At 48.7% G+C, this 19502-nt stretch overlaps 1 protein-coding gene across 2 annotated transcripts; it reads right to left on the reverse strand.

Moving 5' to 3' along the window:
* Positions 1-578: 578 nt before the first annotated feature.
* Positions 579-19045, reverse strand: LOC132772528 (guanylate-binding protein 1-like). 2 transcript variants are annotated; one of them, XM_067461170.1, is made up of 11 exons: positions 18824-19045; positions 12931-13139; positions 9969-10096; positions 9371-9480; positions 7452-7651; positions 6938-7180; positions 5353-5633; positions 4981-5193; positions 2382-2484; positions 1936-2129; positions 579-1682 (listed from the first exon to the last, which is right to left on the reverse strand). In XM_067461170.1, exons 2-11 carry the CDS (start codon positions 13124-13126, stop codon positions 1422-1424), a joined length of 1929 nt encoding a protein of 642 aa, XP_067317271.1. In that variant the 5' UTR covers positions 13127-13139; positions 18824-19045; the 3' UTR covers positions 579-1421. The 2 variants fall into 2 exon arrangements, with proteins under 2 accessions (XP_067317271.1, XP_067317272.1); XM_067461171.1 differs by having other exon boundaries at positions 18820-18871.
* Between the last annotated feature and the right edge of the window lie 457 nt (positions 19046-19502).

Below are 19502 nucleotides of genomic sequence, written 5' to 3' on the forward strand. Positions count from 1 at the left end.
CACATCACATTCCTGGCTCATGTTTAACTTGCTGTCCACGAGGACTCCAAGATCTTTTTCACATGTACTGCTCTCAAGTGAGGCCTCATCGTCCCCCATTCTGTCTCTTTGCATTTCATTTTTCTTGCCAAAGTGGAGTCTCTTGCATTTGTCACTGTTGAACTTCATTTTGTTACTTTTGGCCCATTATCTCTCTAATCTAGCAAGATGGTTTTGAATCCTGATCCTGTCCTCTGGAGTCTTGGCTCTCCCTCCCAATTTGGTGTCGTCTGCAAACTTGACGATCCTGCCTTCTAACCCTTCATCTAAGTCATTAAATGAAGGGCTAGAAGGCATGATCATCAAGTGGAGTCAGGCCTTCGAGGAATAGACAACACCATAGGACTCTGGATGGAAGTGGATATAGATCCATCATATTAGGACGACTGACCACTGTAGTTTTATATTTAGTGGTTTTAAAGTTGTTTTGTAATTTGTGATATATGATCTTTTAATGAATGTATATGTTTTTATGGCTGCAAACCGGGCTGAGTCCCTCAACGAGGTTGAGAAGCTCAGTATACAAAACTGTGAAATAAATAAATAAAATAAATAAGTTTGCAGAGTCCACCGGCTCCCATGGTCCCTCCAGAGGCAGGAGGGGGAACTAAGGCGGTTGTGTTCACAGAGCAAAAGCTACGAAAGCATATATTGCAGAAAGGATTCTGCCCCTTTCTTTCTTCCTGACTGAATGCTAAAGAGCGAGGCCTGAGTCTAAGCCTAGATATCCAGGAAAGTCCTGATCCCCATGCTCTAGTCTATTCTGCCTTCGTCAGACCACTTGACCTGGAATCACACGGTGTCCAATTCTGGGCACCGCAATTGAAGGGAGACGTTAACTCTAAGCTGGAATACTGTGTCCAGAGGAGGATGGCTATAATGATCAAGGGTCTGGAGGAGCGGCTGAAAGAGCTGGGCATGTTTAGCCTGCAGAAGAGAAGGTGGAGAGAAGACATGGGAGGGCCAGGGATCAACAGGGGAGGGGAAGTCCTAGGGAGGAGGGAGCAGGCTTCCTTTCTGCTGCCCTGGAGAGAGACCAGGACACAAGAAAGGAAGGAGATTGCACCTGAACATGAGGAAGAACTTCCAGACTGTGTGTGTGTGAGAGAGAGAGAGCTGTTCAGCAGTGGAACTCTTTGCCTCGGAATGCGGTGGAGGCTCCTTCTTTGGAGACTTTGAAGCAGACGCTGGATGGCCATCTGTCGGGGGTGCTTTGAATGCAATTTTCCTGCTTCTTGGCAGGATGGTGTTGGACTGGATGATGGCCCACCAGGCCTCTTCCAACTCTAGGTTTCTAGGATTCTATTATTCTATTTGTGTGCAGGCAGCTGGGAAAGCAAAGCAGTGTGTGAGAGCAGGGCCCCAATCCCTCCCAACTGGTGCTACTTCTTTGTTGGCCCGGCCCCTTTGGGAGGCTCCGGTGCGCTTGCTGCAGCCGAAGTGTTTGCTGCTTTTGCCATATTATGAAACATGTAGTACTGCATCCCCTGATCTGCCAGGGGCTTCAGGTACGGGAGCGCTTTCTCAAGGGTTCCCATACAAATCGCAAAGATGGAGTTGTTATTTTCCTTCAGTTTCCGGATTTCATCTTCCATATCTTTGGCCTTCTGATAAAATCCTTCCTCCAGAAGTTTCTTTTGTTCCTGGAAAAGGTAAGGAACCCATGAGGCAAGTCAGGAGGAAGGACAGCAAAACACCCCAGGGTGGGAGCGGACCAGAAGGGCAACAATGGTCCTCAAGCGGAGGCAGACCTCCCACCTGTAAACCCTCAATAGTTTGTGCACAAACCATGCCAGAAATACCGAGACAGGCCGAAGGGAGGGGACCACCACAAGCCAACTGGAGTTCATCTTAACCACGGTTCTGTGGAAGAAGCCAACTGGAGTTTGTCCTTACCTGGAGCTTAAGCTGCACGATGCGTTCAGTCTCCTCCTTCATCCGCTCCTTGTCTTCCTCCATCTTCTCCCTCAGAAGCCGAATCTGCTCCTCATGGCTGCGCTCCTGATCCTCCACCAGCTGCTTCTTCCGGGCCAACTCCTGCTCCAGAAGCTCCTGCTGCCTTTGCGCGGCTTCGGCCTGCACTCGCTGGGCTGCCGTCAGGGAGAGAAAGAGCCTTAGACCCCAGAGAAGCAAGGCAAGAATAGGCAGGGGGTGGCCTGGAGGGAGGGGCTCCTCAGCCCTAAGTACTTGGACCCCCTGGACATACTCCTTAGGTTGGCTGAACTGATCCCATTTAGGCACGTGTCAAACCACCCTTTTAGCTCGTGCACATTTTTGGGGAGCATTTGACGTGTGGCATGCAGACTTGGCAAAGCCTGCGGCCTGCTTGGACACCTCCGCACCTTCCACCTCCTTCTCCTTCTCGCTCAGGGCCATGTCCGCCAGCAAGATAGAATTGGCCTCCATCTCCTTGGACTTCAGGAACCCCTCAAGCGCCTTGTCTGCCTGGGAAGGGAACAACCGAGGCCAGTTTAAGCCAAAGGCAGGGGAAACTACGGAGGCAACAGTCCTGGTCTGTGGTTCAAAACAAGCGGGATTCGCTCCTGAGTGATAACCAGGATCAAGTTGATCACAGAGGTCAACATGGGCAGGAGCAGCCAGAAGGCGTGGAGGCTTCTAAGAGGGTTCAGCAATGACCCCTCACAAACTAATACCCATGCCAACATAAAGGCAGATCAGATAGCACACCAACTCTTGAAGAATGGGAAACCCAACCTTGCCAACAAAGTAGGAAAGAAACCAATAGCCAGGCAACCAGAGATTGAGAACAACAACCTCCATGAACCCTTTACCTCTACTGAATTGGACATGGCTCTCAACAAATGTAAGAATGACAAAGCAGCTGGCCTGGATGATCTATGGATGGAACAAATCAAGAACTTTGGCCCAAAAGCAAGGCGCTGGCTGCTGGAGCTGATGAACAACTGCACTGCATCCTGTCAGATCCCCAAAATCTGGAGGAAAGCAAGAGTCATCGCCATCCTGAAGCCAGGCAAAGACCGCAATGACCCAAAAAGCTACAGACCAATCTCCCTGTTGTGCCACCTCTACAAAGTTCTGGAGAGACTTATTTTGCATAGAATTATGGAAAAAATAGACCCCTGTCTGATTCCACAGCAAGCTGGCTTCAGGAAAGGCAAAAGCTGCACATCGCAAGTGCTGAACCTGACTCAGCATATAGAAGATGGCTTTGAAAGGCAGCAGGTCACAGGAGCTGTCTTCATAGACCTGTCAGCGGCTTATGATACTGTGAACCACCGCCTCCTCCTGAGAAAAATGTATAATATCACAAAGGACGACCACCTCACCCGCCTCATAGGAAACCTGCTACAAAACAGGAGCTTCTTTGTCGAGTTCCAGGGCCAGAGAAGCAAATGGCGGAAACAGAAAAACGGCCTGCGTCAAGGAAGCGTGCTTTGCCCCATCCATGTTCAACATCTACACAAATGACCAGCCTCTGCCAGAAGGGACATAGAGCTTCATCTATGCTGATGATCATGCCATCACTGCTCAAGCAGGGAGCTTTGAGATGGTTGAACAGAAGCTCTCCGAAGCTCTAGGTGTTCTTACTGCCTACTACAGGGAAAACCAGCTGATCCCTAATCCATCTAAGACACAGACATGTGCTTTTCATCTCAAGAACAGACAAGCATCCCAAGCTCTGAGGATTATTACCTGGAAGGAATCCCACTGGAGCATTGCAGCACACCCAAATACCTGGGAGGAGTCACCCTGGACCATGCTCAGACCTACAAGAAGCACTGCCTGAACATCAAGCTAAAAGTGGGTGCTAGAAACAATATCATACGAAAGCTGACTGGCACAACCTAGGGATCACAACCAGACACAGTGAAGACATCTGCCCTTGCGTTTTGCTACTCTGCTGCTGAGTACACATGCCAATGTGGAACACATCTCACTACGCTAAAACAGTGGATGTGGCTTTTAATGAGACATGCCGCATTATCATGGGGTGTCTGTGCCCTACACCACTGGAGAAATGACACTGTCTAGCCCAGGGGTCCACAAACTTTTAAAACAGAGGGCCAGGTAACAGTCCCTCAAACTGTTGGAGGGCCGGATTATAATTTGGAAAAAAAATGAAAGAATTCCTATGCACACTACACATATCTTATTTGTAGTGCAAAAACACTTAAAAACAATACAATAATTGAAATGAAGAACAATTTCAACAAATATAAAATTATTAGTATTTCAATGGGGAAGTGTGGGCCTACTTTTGGCTGATGGGATAGGATTGTTGTTATTGTTGTGTGCTTTCAAGTCGTTTCACACTTAGGTTGACCCAGAGCGAGGGCCAGGTAAATGACCTTGGAGGGCCGCATCCGGCCCCTGGGCCTTAGTTTGAGGACCTGGGCCTTAGTTTGAGGACCCCTGGTCTAGCCGGTATCGCACCACTGGACATCCACCGGGAAGTAGCAGCCAATAGTGAAAGGACCAAGGCAGAGACATCTCCAGCTCATCCCCTGTTTGGGTATCAGCCAGCACGTCAACGACTTAAATCAAGAAATCGTTTTCTAAGATCTACAGAGACACTCGCTGGAACACCTCAGCAAGTGAGAGTCCAAAAGTGGCAGGCTCAAACCCAGAGCCTCAATCCATGGCCACAAAGTGGAATCCACGACATGAGAGTGTGGAGAAGAGCGAACCACTGACCACCTGCTGCAATTCACCCTGAGCCCTGCTACATGCACAAGGGAGGACCTTCTTGCGGCAACACCAGAGGCACTCCAAGTGGCCAGATACTGGTCAAAGGACATTTAATCTACTACCAAGCTTGCAAACTCTGTGTCTTTTGTAAATTTGTTTGTTTGTTCTGTCAAAAATGTAATACAACTGTTTGGTTGCCTGACATGATAAATAAATAACCAGGAACCCACTCCCTTGTGAGTCTCCGAAGGATCCGAGGGCGCTTCCTACCTGGACCCCTTTGTCAGGCAGCAAGCGGTACTTCTCCACCATTTGGCGCTGCTCCTCCAGGAACTGCTTGTAGCCTCCGGGGACCGAGAAGCGTCCCGCGCGGACCCCGCTCTCCAGGTCATGCGAGAGGTTCTCCAGGGCAGCCATGCAGCGGTCGAAGGACACGGCCTCGTTCCTCTGGCGGAATTCCTCCTTCTTCCAGTTCAGCTCATGCTGCCCAAACAATACAAAGGGCTCATGGCTATGGAAACTCCACACAGTGGACGGTAACCTCCCCCCCACCCAAATATACACAGCAAATAATAGATCAAGAAAGCATACTCCATGCACAGTATCCTATGCGCCTGATAGACCGCGAGGGAGAGCACGTACTGTGAGTTCATCCTGGAACTTCTTAATGTTGGCCCCAAAGGCGCGTGCCATGAACGCCCCAGCAGCCTCTCTCTCGCACTCGGCGTGCGTCCGCAGCAGCTCCTCCACGGATCCTGTGGGCAACGCCACCCGCCTCTGCATCTCCTCCTCATAACGGGAAAGGGCTTCGCGCACGGCGGCCGCGTTCTCGATCTCGGCCAGCGCTAGGAACGCGTTCTCCAGGCAAGGCACCTCCCCGCTGTTGATGGCACCCACGTAGGCCTTTGCAAGGTTTGCCAGCACTGAAAGGGGGAAGAGGAGGAGGAGGAAGGAAAGGTCTGATGAGGCATCGATGGAGGTTGGGGTGGGAAGGGCTTTGGCAGAGACACCTGCGATGCAAAGGAGTGCGCTTTCCTCCAAACACAAAGCGGGGTCTGTGCGCAAAGGGATCTAATATGAAAGGTGCCACCAGGTTCCTTCGCTTATTGATACTCCAGACCGACACACCCTCCGTCTCTAAATTCTACCCAATGACTACTCACATCACCAGCCTCTTCCAATCTCCTTGTGGAATAAATAAACATAAACATCATCAGCATCTTCACGAAGGCAGCCCAGGCTGAGTGCTGTGTGGCTCTAAACACAGTGGTTCTCAACCTTCCTAATGCCGCAACCCCTTAATCTAGTTCCTCATGTTCTGGTGACCCCCAGCCATAACATTATTTTCGTTGCTACTTCATAACTGTAATTTTGCTAGTACTATAAATCTCATTTGCAGGACCAAATTTGGCACAAATACCCAAAACGCCCAAATCTGAATACTGGTGGAGTTTGGGGAAAATAAACCTTGACATTTGGGAGTTGTAGTTGCTGGGATTTATAGATCACCTACAATCATACAGCATTCTGAACTCCACCAATGTTGGAACTGAACCAAACTTGGCACACAGAACTCCCATGACTAACAGAAAATACTGGAAGGATTTGGTGGGCATTGACCTTGAGTTTGGGAGTTGGAGTTCACCTACATCCAGAGAGCATTGTGGACTCAAACAATGATAGATCTGGACCAGACTTGGCATGGATACTCAATATGCCCAAATGTGAAAACTGTTGGAGTTTGGGGAAAATAGACCTTGACATTTGGGAGTTGTAGTTACTGGGATTTATAGTTCACCCATAATCAAAGAGCATTCTGAACCCCATCAGTGATAGAATTGGGCCAAACTTCCCACACAGAACCCTCATGACCAACGGAAAATACTGTGTTTTCTGGTGGTCTTTGGCGACCCCTCTGACACCCCCTCGCAACCCAGTCAGGGTTTCCTGACCCCCAGGTTGAGAAACACTGCTCTAAAGGTTCATTTTAAGTACTGGAACTTGGTTTTCCTCTCCCAGGCACAGCGCAGCATGGAGGCGGCCTCTTCCAACGGCAACAGAGGCAACTGGCCAGCACTGGGGTGGCTTGAAAGGTATCAGGATGAGTCCCAATCCCACCCCCCCCCCCCACCCCCAGCCACCCCTTTAGAGCGGTCAGCAGGGCAGACCTATTTGCTGCAGCCAGAAAGGCTTCTTCCTGACCCAATGCAAACAGAGCCTGGCTTACTGGCTCCTGTCACAGCTTGGCCCCCGGGGACTGTCTTGCACGTGGAGGTCTCCCAGACGTGGTCGCAGAAACGGGCCACAGGTTCCAGGAACTCCTCCTCCAGATCTTCCTCCTCCAGCTCCTCCAGACGCCGCAAGTTCTTCCTGCTTGTTGGGCGGTCAAAAGTGAAGCACTTCCGTGAAGGAAAGAACTTGCGGATGCACAACCGGGGCAGGTTGCACCTCCTGATCAGCTCTGTGTCACCTGCGGAGGAAGGACCGGCATTTTGGTGGTTCCCCCTTAGTGATAAATTCCAACCTTCCAGATACCTTTTGCCTGCAAGACTAGTCAGGTCTCCATTCTGAATTCCCTTTGAATGTGACACAACAAGAATGTCTCTGAGCATGCACAGAGCATCCTGCTCCCTTGAGAGTGTGTTCCCTCACTTGACTCTTTCACCTCTACATCCAGAGACACCCTTCCCCCTGCCCCATTCCAAGGCCCGCCCAGACCCCACTTTCTGCCTAGACATCACCTTTCTGCAGCTTCAGGGCATTCTCCAGGTAGCCGTCCTCGCTGACCGGGCGCCCGTTGATCTCCAGGTCAAGCGTGAAGTCCCTCACGGCCCAAATGAAGGCCGGGAAGTAGCGGACGAACTCTGAGGAATCCTCGTCCTCTTGGCTTTGGTCCCTGGAAGAGGTTATTCTGATCTTTTGGGTCAGCTCAGAAACGTAGCTGGGCACGGCTAAGGAAAAGGGCTCCCAGGGCCAAGGCAGCCTGGTGTGCATATTTGTGGCTGGTTGGCGGCAACGGCATGGCTCCCAAGTTTAGGCTGAGTGCCATTTTCTGTCAGAAGACAATCCGCCCACTCACCTCAAGCACCGCTGCTCTGAGATCAGAGTGAAGAGAGGGGCCAGGAAGGCAGTTCCATCTTGCCTCCAGTATCATCAGTTGGGAGCCCCCTCCCAGAGGCGGCCCAAGGCGGTATGCAAATTACGCTTTTGCGTAGAGCGCCTGTCTGGGGGGGGGGCGCTCTTGAGGAGCTCCCACACTTCTTCAGGCTAAACATGCCCAGCTCCTTAAGCCGCTCCTCATAGGGCTTGTTCTCCAGACCCTTCATCCTTTGAGTCGCCCTCCTCTGGACACATTCCAGCTTAGAGTCAATATCTCTCTTGAATTGTGGTGCCCACAATTGGACACAATATTCCAAGTGTGGTCTAACCAAAGCGGAACAGAGCGTGGGGAGCAGGACTTCCCTAGATCTAGACACTAGGCTCCTCTTGATGCTGGCCAAAACCCCATTGGCTTTTTTTTTTGCTGCCACATCACATTCCTGGCTCATGTTTAACTTGTTGTCCACGAGGACCCCAAGATCTTTTTCACACGTCCTGCTCTCGAGCCAGGCCTCATCGTCCCCCATTCTGTATCTTTGCATTTCATTTTTTTCTGCCTAAGTGGAGTCTCTTGCCTTTGTCCCTCTTGAACTACATTTTGTTAGTTTTCACCATTCATCTCTCTAATCTGTCAAGATAGTTTTGAATCCTGCTCCTGTCCTCTGCAGTATTGGCTCTCTCTCCCAATTTGGTCCCGTCTGCAAACTTGATGGTCCTTCCTTCTAGCCCTTCATCTAAGTCATTAATGAAGATCCTGAGCAGGACCGGGCCCAGGATGGAACCCTGCGGATGACACTCCGCTCCCTTCTTTCCAGGATGAAGAGGAAGAAGCCTTGGGAAGAATCACCCTCTGGGTTCGTCCATTTAACCAATTCCAGATCCACCTCACCGTAGTTTTGCCTCACCCACATTGGACTAGTTTGTTTGCCAGAAGGTCATTTTTTCCCCATGATGTAATAATTGTACCCTTTCAGTTCTTGTGGGTTTTTTAGGGCTATATGGCCATGTTCCAGAGGCATTTCTCCTGACGTTTCGCCTGCATCTATGGCAAGCATCCTCAGAGGTGAGGACCTCACCTCTGAGGATGTTTGCCATAGATGCAGGCGAAACGTCAGGAGAAATGCCTCTAGAACATGGCCATATAGCCCAAATAAACCCACAAGAACTTAGTGATTCCAGCCATGAAAGCCTTCGACAATTGTACCCTTTGTTTGATGAAAAGGGTGGGGAGGGGGGAGAGAGAGAATGCGACTATTATGCGGTGAAACACAGTACCTTGCATTTCCTGGCTGCACCTCAGCCACGGGCCTGGTTGTGTGGGAAGGGGCTGTCTTGCCCAGGTAGCCTTAACCCTCACTGACGTCTTATTTTTTTTCACTCCTTGCCTGTGGAAGATCTTCCCCCCAGGGCATCCATCCTGTGCCTGCTTCCTCCTGACCAATGTCCAGTGGGTGCCCCTCCCAGCCAGGATCCCAGAGGGAACCTGTTTGTCACTCCCTCCATCCACTTTCACCCCCCACACACACACACACACACTCATTTGCCCCCAAGGGAAGGATACTGGAGCTGTTCCAGGGCGTTCTGGTCAATGGTGCCCATGCTGTTGTAGACCAAGGTGCTGCTCAGCAGGATGGCCAGCGCAAAGATCCAGGCATCGTTTTGCGTGTTGCCCTGGAAGAGAAGAAGCAGGTCTCTCTGGGGCCCCCTCCCTCCCTGCTCACTCTACAGGAGCCCCTCCCTCAGCCCCATTCAATGCAATGGAGAAAAGTGGGGTGGATGCACAACATTAGGAAGAACATTAGGAAGAACTTCCTGGCTGTGAGAGCCGTTCAGCAGTGGAACTCTCTGCTCCAGAGTGTGGTGGAGGCTCCTTCTTTGGAAGCTTTTAAGCAGAGGCTGGATGGCCATTTGTCAGGGGTGATTTGAATGCAATATTCCTGCTTCTTGGCAGAATGGGGTTGGACTGGATGACCCATGAGGTCTCTTCCAACTCTTTGATTCTATGATTCTATGATTCTATGACATGGTCTGCCTTTGGAAGGTCTGGCTTGGCAAGAGCCTTCTGCTGCCATTCTGTGCCTTGGCCCCACAAATGCACAGAGTGGGCTCAGGTCTCATCATGAAGCAGACCCACGAGACAGACCCCCCCATGGACTTACCTTCCCCACGTCCCCCAGGCCTTCCGTGTCCAGCAGAACCAGGGTGCGGTCGCTCCGGTGGGGATGGGGGCGGCACCACATCCAGATGCCCTTGGTGTTGCCCTGTACCGTGGACCCCAGGGAGAAGCCTGGAATGGAGGGGACACCACAGCCAGTGAGGAGGGGGCCAGGCTGGGCCCTGCCCCCTTAGCTTCACAGTGATAACAAAACAATATCATGCAAATTTTAGTACAGGGTTGTTGTAGGTTTTTCCGGGCTATAATCTTCTTTGAAACACCATTAGCGAGGGGGCTGATCTAACCTCCATAGGAAGGGCGTTCCATAGCCGAGGGGCCACCACAGACAGGGCCTTTTCTGTGGTGGCCCCTCGGCTGTGGAACGCCCTTCCTATGGAGGTAAGATCAGCCCCCTCGCTAATGGTGTTCCGAAGAAGATTAAAAACTTGGATGTTTGAACGGGCATTCGGTTAAACAGTGCAATGAATGTGATGATTACAGGAATGGAAATTTGGACGACGAATTGGATCACGACTCTAGTTATGAGATGTATTGTGTTGTTTATTGTTGTGTCAATATTGTATACTATGCTCTTATGGTTTTAAATTGTATATCACTGATTGATTTTTATCGTTGTTGTAAACCGCGTTGAGTCGCCTGTTGGGCTGAGAAACTGCGGTATACAAGTAAAGTAAATAAATAAATAAAATAAATAAATATATGGCCATGTTCTGGAGGCAATTTTTCTCCTGACGTTTCGCCTGCATCTATGGCAAGCATTCTCAGAGGTAGTGAGGTCTGTTGGAATTAGGAAAAAGGGTTTATATATCTGTGGAATGACCAGGGTGGGACAAAGAGCTCTTCGCGCTGGAGCTAGGGGTGAATGTTTCAACTGACCACCTTCATTAGCATTTGAAGGCCTGGCTGACCCTGGGGGAATCTTTTGTTGAGAGGTGTTAAGGTTGTTTCCTCTCTGTTGTTGTGCTGTTGTAATTTTTGAGTTTTTTAATACTGGTAGCCTGATTTTGTTCATTTTCATGGTTTCCTCCTTTCTGTTGAAATTGTCCACATGCTTCTTGTGGATTTCAATGGCTTCTCTGGAAGAGACCTCCTGGGCCAGAGGTAGTGAGGATGCTTGCCATAGATTCAGGCTAAACGTCAGGAGAAAATTTGCCTCCAGAACATGGCCATACAGCCTGGAAAAATCTACAACAACCCAGTGATTCCGGCCATGAAAGCCTTCGACAAAATTTTAGTACAGTCGTATCTTCTTATGAGTAGCTCATAGATCAGCCGTCCACGACCGGTTTCGGCCTACTTCAGGCTTTCTTCTGGTGGACTGAAATTAATGTATAAATCTTAACACTTGTTGTAATAACAAGTGTTAATACTTTACTAATTTCTTAATGTGTAAAATACTTTAATATTTAATATTTCTACAAAATAATCGTTTTGAACATAGTAATTTTCAAACTCTCGTAGCCACATTTCGTTCCTTTGATGTAGACACCACTGAGCCAAATATCTGTATCTCCTGACGAGAACAAATTCTCAAGTGTAGAACTTTGTAAGTACTTCAATGTGTTGTAACTTGTGGTAATTAATGGATATGTTCAACAAATATTGTTGTAATAACAAGTGTGAAGACTTAACTGTGGCAGCCGTTATGAGAAGAAAAAAATAAATAATAATATTCATAATTTAAAATGAACAGAAAGTCTTACCTTGGCTCCGATGATTTTACAGAGTAAAGGAAAAAATCAGCACATGGTATAAATCAATAAAGAAGGTTAGAATGGCTTGTTCTACAACAAATATTTGAGGAAGCCAAAGGTTGACTTTAGGCTGAACCTTAAACATAAGGTAAATCGATATTATTGATCCGAGACTAGAACATCTAAGGTCATATAGTGAGAGAGCGCCATCTCCTGTCTATTTAATGTAAATAGCAGGCAATTTTAATTTTTTTTTATTTTAAACAAATCGTCTTGGTTTTCATATTAACAACTAAATAATTGAGGCTGAATTTAACTAAAAGAAGATTGCTTTAATGAAATTTTATGTTATAAATATATAAAACTATAAATCATTAAGAGATCAAGGAAATTAAGTACCAATTGAACATGTCATCTGGAAATAAGGGGTAAAAAGTTAATAATTATATAAAGTGGGCAAATGTTTGGAGTCATCATGACCTTGCCAAAAGAGTGTTCTTGGCAACTATACATGAAGGACAACTGTTAATGATTATACTGTGTAAATGTCAGGATATTTCTGCGCATGTATAAACCAGTGATTTTATGCTATAAATACTGAAGCAAGTCTGACTTCCAACTTGTGTCAGATATTGCTTTCTGTGCACCCTATCGAGCTTGATAGTAAAGCCTGAAATCAACTGCTGTCTCCGTTCCTTCCTTCCTGATTGTGCTCTAAATGATCTCGGGTAACGTATGTTCCGCAACAAACTAATTTCTTTGAGTACATTTCAGTATAAGATGTTCTATATGTATGCAACTGGAGCAAAATATTGATTTATACATTAATTTCAGTCCACCAGAAGAAGGCCTGAAGTAGGCCGAAACTGGTCATGGATGGCTGATCTATGAGCTACTCATAAGAAGATACGACTGTACTAAAATTTGCACAAAATTGTTTTGTTATCACTGTGAAGTTGAACAGTATAACATGTTTATATAACTGTTTGTTGAATTTTATTATTGTTTATCTTACATAAGTGGTATTTTTGTTGTATGCACTTCACTCAGGAACCCATTTATATTATATTACCCTGCCCCCTTGGGACATCAACCAAGCCTGCTCCAGAGTTGATCTGGCATCTGCCCCAAGGCCCGGCTCGAGAGACCCACCAGTGAATCGGATCGGAGGTCACGGCCCTTCCAGGGCAGCGCCTGGGCATGAGCCTGGATCGTGCCCTTGCCCCCCACTGCCTCTCTCCATTCGCTCACCCTTCCGCTCGCCCGCCAGGCGGTTCATGAGGTAGGACTTCCCGGTCCGGTAGAGCCCCACGATGGCCACCACCACCACCGGCTGCCGGATGCGTTGCAGGACTGCCAGGGCTTCCTCTCGCAGCACCAGCCTCCCGTCCGGGAGGTTCTCAATGAAGCAGATTGGATGGGCCATGTGGGCCTCCCCAGGAGCCATTCTGGAAGTGAATCTAGAAAGGAAGGGAGGAGGGTAGCCCATGTGGGTAAGGTCGGTTCAGGCTGCTTGGGGGACCCCTTGGATCCCTCTCAGGGACCCCCAAGTGCCTTCAGGAGGAAGGTCACACAAAGGCAGACCCGGGGGATGAGGAGGAGGGGGGTGGGCAAATAGGGCCCCCCGGAACAGGTGGCCGCCAGGGGAGTGTCGCTTTCCTCGTCCATCTGCGACACGGATTAAGTACTTCCGCATTCCCCGCATGCTTCCCCGCTGGAATGCTTTGCTGGAGTCTTCTTTATGCCCTCATAAATCAGTTAATTTAGCCTCCCCACACTTTTAAGGTGGTACCTAATTTTCCTACTTGACAGATGCAACTGTCTTTTGGGTTGCAAATTATTTATTATTATTATTATTATTATTAACTTTATTTGTACCCCGCTAGCATCTCCCGAAGGACTATGATGCGGCTTACAAGGCCAAGGCCTCAAAACACAACATAACAATACAACAAATTAAAAACGGTTAAAAACAACTAAGCAAATTAAAAACAGTTAAAGCAATATAGAATCATAGAATCATAGAATCAAAGAGTTGGAAGAGACCTCATGGGCCATCCAGTCCAACCCCATTCTGCCAAGAAGCAGGAATATTGCATTCAAATCACCCCTGACAGATGGCCATCCAGCCTCTGCTTAAAAGCTTCCAAAGAAGGAGCCTCCACCACACTCCCTCTGGGGCAGAGAGTTCCACTGCTGAACGGCTCTCACAGTCAGGAAGTTCTTCCTCATGTTCAGATGGAATCTCCTCTCTTGTAGTTTGAAGCCATTGTTCCATTGCGTTCTACTCTCCAAGGAAGCAGAAAGGAAGCTTGCTCCCTCCTCCCTGTGGAGGAAACAATGAACCAGCCTGGACACAGCATATTATTTGAGAACACAGAAATGCTGGACCACTCCAACAACCACCATGTCAGGCTACACAGAGAAGCCATTGAAATCCACAAGAAGCATGTGGACAATTTCAACAGAAAGGAAGAGACCATGAAAATGAACAAAATCTGGCTACCAGTATTAAAAAACTCTAAAATTATAACAGCAAAACAACAGAGAGGAAACAACCAGGCACAGATTAACACCTCCCAGCAACAGATTTTCCCAGACTCAGGCAGGCCTTCAAATGCTAATGAAGGTGATCAGCTAAACATTCACACCTAGCTCCAGCAGGGAAGAGCTTCTTGCCCCACCCCAGCCATTCCACAGATATATAAACCCATTTTCCTACTTCCAACAGACCTCACTACCTCTGAGGATGCTTGCCATACATGCAGGCGAAACGTCAGGAGAAATGCCTCTAGAACATGCCTCTATAGCCCGAAAAAACTCACAAGAACCTAGTGATTCCAGCCATGAAAGCCTTCGACAATACAATAAACAATACATCAAAACACTATAAAAACTGGGCCGGGCCAGGGTAATGGGTACAGGATTAAAAGTGCAGATGTGACAGGTGATATGTAGGATTATAGGGTAAGTGCAGTGTGTGGTGTGCGGCAATCTTAGTTCTAATGAAGTGCTTCTGGGACTTGGTATTGGGGTTTCCTATTCTGGGAAGGCACATCGGAACAGCCAGGTCTTCAAGTTCTTTCTGAAGACTGCCAATGTAGGGGCCTGTCTAAGATCTTTGGGGAGGGTGTTCCAGTCGGGGGGGCCACCACAGAGAAGGCCCTGTCCCTCGTCCCCACCAAACGCGCTTGCGACGCAGGCGGAATCACGAGCAGGGCCTCTCCGGATGAACGAAGTAAGCACGTGGGTTCATAAACGGAGATGCGGTCACGCAGGTAGGGTGATCCCAAACCGTTTAGGGCAGTGTTTCTCAACCTGGGGGTCGGGACCCCTCGGGGGGTCGTGAGAGGGGTCACCAAAGACCATCAGAAAACACAGTATATTCTTTTGGTCATGGGGGTTCTGTGTGGGAAGTTTGGCAGAATTGTATCATTGGTGAGCTTCAGAATGCTCTTTGATTACAGGTGAACTATAAATTCCAGCAACTACAACTCCCAAACGTCAAGGTCTGTTTTCCCCAAACTCCGCCAGTGTTCACATTTGGGCATATGGAGTATTCATACCAAGTTTGGTCCAGATACATCATTTTTTGGGTTAACAGTGCTCTCTAGATGTAGGTGAACTACAGCTCCCAAACTCAAGGTCAATGCCCACCAAACCCAGTATTTTCCGTTGGTCATAAGAGTTATATGTGCCAAGTCCGGTTCAATTGCATTTTTGGTGGAGTTCAGAATGCTCTTTGAATTTAAATGAACCATAAATCCCATCAACTACAACTCCCAAATGACAAAATCAATCCCCCCACAACCCGACCAGTATTCAAATTTGGGCATATTGGGTATTTGTGCCAAATTTGGTCCAGCGAATGAAAATACATCCTACATATCAGATATTTACATTGTGATTCAAACCATTAGCAAAATTACAGTTATGAAGTCGCAACAAAAATAATGTTGTGGTTGGGGGTCACCACAACATTTATTTATTTGTCGTGTCAGAACAACCAGTCAAATTATATTACATTTCTAACAGAAACAAAGCAAACAAGCAGATTACAGAATTTGTGAGTATGAGAGTTGATTAAATGTCCTTTGACCAGTATCTGGCCCCTTGGAGTGACTCTGGTGTTGCTGCAAGAAGGTCCTCCCTTGTGCATGTCGCGGGGCTCAGGTGGCATTGCAGCAGGTGGTCAGTGGTTTGCTCCTCTCCACACTCGCATGTCGAGGATTCCACTTTGTAGCCCCATTTCTGAAGGTTGGCTCTGCATCTCGTGATGCCAGAGCGCAGTCTGTTCAGTGCCTTCCAGGTCGCCCAGTCCTCTGTGTGCCCAGGGGGGAGTCTCTCATTGGGTATCAGCCATTGGTTGAGGTTCTGGGTTTGGGCCTGCCACTTTTGGACTCTCGCTTGCTGAGGTGTTCCAGTGAGTGTCTCTGTAGATCTTAGAAAACTATTTCTAGATTTAAGTCGTTGACGTGCTGGCTGATACCCAAACAGGGGATGGGCTGGAGATGTCTCTGCCTTGGTCCTTTCACTATTGGCTGCTACTTCCCGGCGGATGTCAGGTGGTGCAATCCACCACAACATGAGGAACTGCATTAAGGGGTCGCAGCATTAAGAAGGTTGAGAACCACTGGTTTAGGGCTTTGTAGGTCAGCACCTGCACCTTAAATTGGGCTTGGAAAATAAATGGGAGCCAGTGGAGCTCCTTAAACAGGAGGGTTGACCTCTCTCTGTAATGAGCCCCAGTTAACATCCTGGCCGCTGCCCGTTGGACCAGCTGGAATTTCTGAGCCGTTTTCAAGGGCAGCCCCATGTAGAGCGCATTACAGTAGTCCAATCTAGAGGTGACCAAGGCATGGACCACCCCGGCCAGATCAGTCTTCGCGAGGTACGGTCGCAGTTGGCGCACGAGTCTCAATTGTGCGAAAGCCCTCCCAAACACCGCCGACGCCTGAGCCTCAAGCGTGAGTGATGAATCCAAGAGGACTCCCAGACTGCGGACCTGTGGCTTCAGGGGGAGTGTGACCCCGTCCAGCACAGGTTGCCACCCTATACCCCGGTCAGGTTTGCGATCGACCAGAACAGTGGTTCTCAACCTTCCTAATGCCGTGACCCCTTAATACAGTTCCTTATGTTGTGATGACCCACAACCATAACATTACTTTCATGGCTACTTCACAACAATAATTTTGCTCCTGCTATGAATCATCTTGTAAATATCCGATATGCAGGATGTATTTTCATTCATTTGGCACAATGGAGTTGTAGTTGCTGGGATTTGAATACTGTGTCCAATTCTGGGCACCACAATTCAAGAGAGATATTGACAAGCTGGAATGTGTCCAGAGGAGGGCAACTAAAATGATCAAGGGTCTGGAGAACAAGCCCTATGAGGAGCGGCTTAGGGAACTGGGCATGTTTAGCCTGAAGAAGAGAAGGCTGAGAGGAGATATGATAGCCATGTATAAATATGTGAGAGGAAGCCACAGGGAGGAGGAGGGAGCAAGCTTCCTTTCTGCTTCCTTGGAGACTAGGATGCGGAACAATGACTTCAGACTACAAGAGAGGAGATTCCACCTGAACATTAGGAAGAACTTCCTGACTGTGAGAGCCGTTCAGCAGTGGAACTCTCTGCCCCGGAGTGTGGTGGAGGCTCCTTCTTTGGAAGCTTTTAAGCAGAGGCTGGATGGCCATCTGTCAGGGGTGATTTGAATGCAACGTTCCTGCTTCTTGGCAGAATGGGGTTGGACTGGATGGCCCAGGAGGTCTCTTCCAACTCTTTGATTCTATGATTCTATGATTCTATGATTTATAGTTCACTTACAATATCAAAGAGCATTCTGAACACCAGTGATGGAACTGAACCAAACTTTGGACACAGAGCTCCCATGACCAACAGAAAATACTAGAAGGATTTGGTGGGCATTGACCTTGAGTTTGGGAGTTGTAGTTTATCCACATCCAGAGAACACCAATATATCTGGACCAAGCTTGGCATGAATACTCAATATGCCCAAATGTGGACACTGGTGCGGTTTGGGGATGTTAGACCTTGACATTTGGGAGTTGTAATGGCTGGGATTTATAGTTCACCTATAATCAAAGAGCATTCTGAACTCCACCAATGATAGAATTGGGCAAAACTTCCCACACGGAACCCCCACAACCAACAGAAAATATTGTGTTTTCTAATTGTCTTTGCTGGGGAAAGTGGAAGGCAAAAGGAAGAGGGGCCGACCAAGGGCAAGATGGATGGATGGCATCCTTGAAGTGACTGGACTGACCTTGAGGGAGCTGGGGGTGGTAACGGCCGACAGGGAGCTCTGGCATGGGTTGGTCCATGAGGTCATGAAGAGTCGGAGACGACTGAACGAATGAACAACAACAAATTGTCTTTGGCGACCCCTTTGACACCCCCTCACAACCCCCCCAGGGGTCCCGACCCCCAGGTTGAGAAACACTGGACCAGAAGGACCTCTGTCTTGTTGGGATTGATCTTCAGCTTGTTCTTCCTCATCCAGACAGCAAAGGTCGACAATAGGCTACACAATGGCTGGACACCCACTCCAACCCGGGCTGGCTTCGAACTCGTGACGTTTTGGCCAGAGTGATCTGACGTTTTGGCCAGAGAACTCGTGACGTTTTGGCTACAGAGGAGATTCCATCTGAACATTAGGAAGAACTTCCTGACTGTGAGAGCCGTTCAGCAGTGGAACTCTCTGCCCCGGAGTGTGGTGGAGGCTCCTTCTTTGGAAGCTTTGAAACAGAGGCTGGATGGCCACCTGTCAGGGGTGCTTTGAATGCAATATTCCTGCTTCTTGGCAGAATGGGGTGGGACTGGATGGCCCAGGAGGTCTCTTCCAACTCTAGGATTCTAGGATTCTATCTTAATGCAGCTGACAAAATCAAATGACAAAATCAATTTCTTGAGTCAAGAGTTGTTAGGCGTATTCTGCCCAAATTTGGTGTCAATTTGTCCAGTGGTTTTTGAGTTATGTCAAGATTCCCCCCACCCCACCCCCCGACGCTTGTTATTGCAGTAATTCTCATGTGTATCCTTCCAGGTGGAACTCCAGGTCCCATCATCCCCAGCACCGCCCCCCTCCATTTTCCCTCTTGCCCCTCCCTGCCCCTCACCTGCCTCCTTTTCCCCTTCGCCTTCCTCTTCCTCTCCTGGGCGGCGGGTCCTTCTTCCCGGGCGGCAAAAGGCAGACTGAGGGAATGGGGAGGGGGCCGCCAAGAAGGAGCCCGGGAGAGGAGGGGAGGGGGCGAGGAGAGGGGGTAGCCCCCCCTCCCAACCTGGCGAAAAAGGAGGAAAAGCCCCGCCCGCCTCCCTTTCCCGGAAAGCAGCGCCTTGCAAAGAAAAGACCTGCAAAAGTGAAAGAGAAAGCAGAGCCGGGTGCCAGACAAAACTAATCTGCCTTTGGTAGAAATTCTCTGGAGAAATTACACTGCCTAGCCGGCATTGCACCACCTGATATCCGCCAGGAAGTAGCAGCCAATAGTGAAAGGACCAAGGCAGAGATATCTCCAGCTCATCCCCTGTTTGGGTATCAGCCAGCACGTCAACGACTTAAATCAAGACATAGTTTTCTTAGACCCACAGAGACACTCGCTGGAACACCTCAGCAAGCGAGAGTCCAAAAGTGGCAGGCCCAAACCCAGCACCTCAACCAATCATAGAATCCTAGAGTTGGAAGAGACCTCCTGGGCCATCCTCCAGTCCAACCCCATTCTGCCAAGAAGCAGGAATATTGCATTCAAATCACCCCTGACAAATGGCCATCCAGCCTCTGCTTAAAAGCTTCCAAAGAAGGAGC

This window comes from Anolis sagrei, chromosome X (genome assembly GCF_037176765.1).
Source record: "Anolis sagrei isolate rAnoSag1 chromosome X, rAnoSag1.mat, whole genome shotgun sequence".
Classification (NCBI taxonomy): domain Eukaryota; kingdom Metazoa; phylum Chordata; class Lepidosauria; order Squamata; family Dactyloidae; genus Anolis; species Anolis sagrei.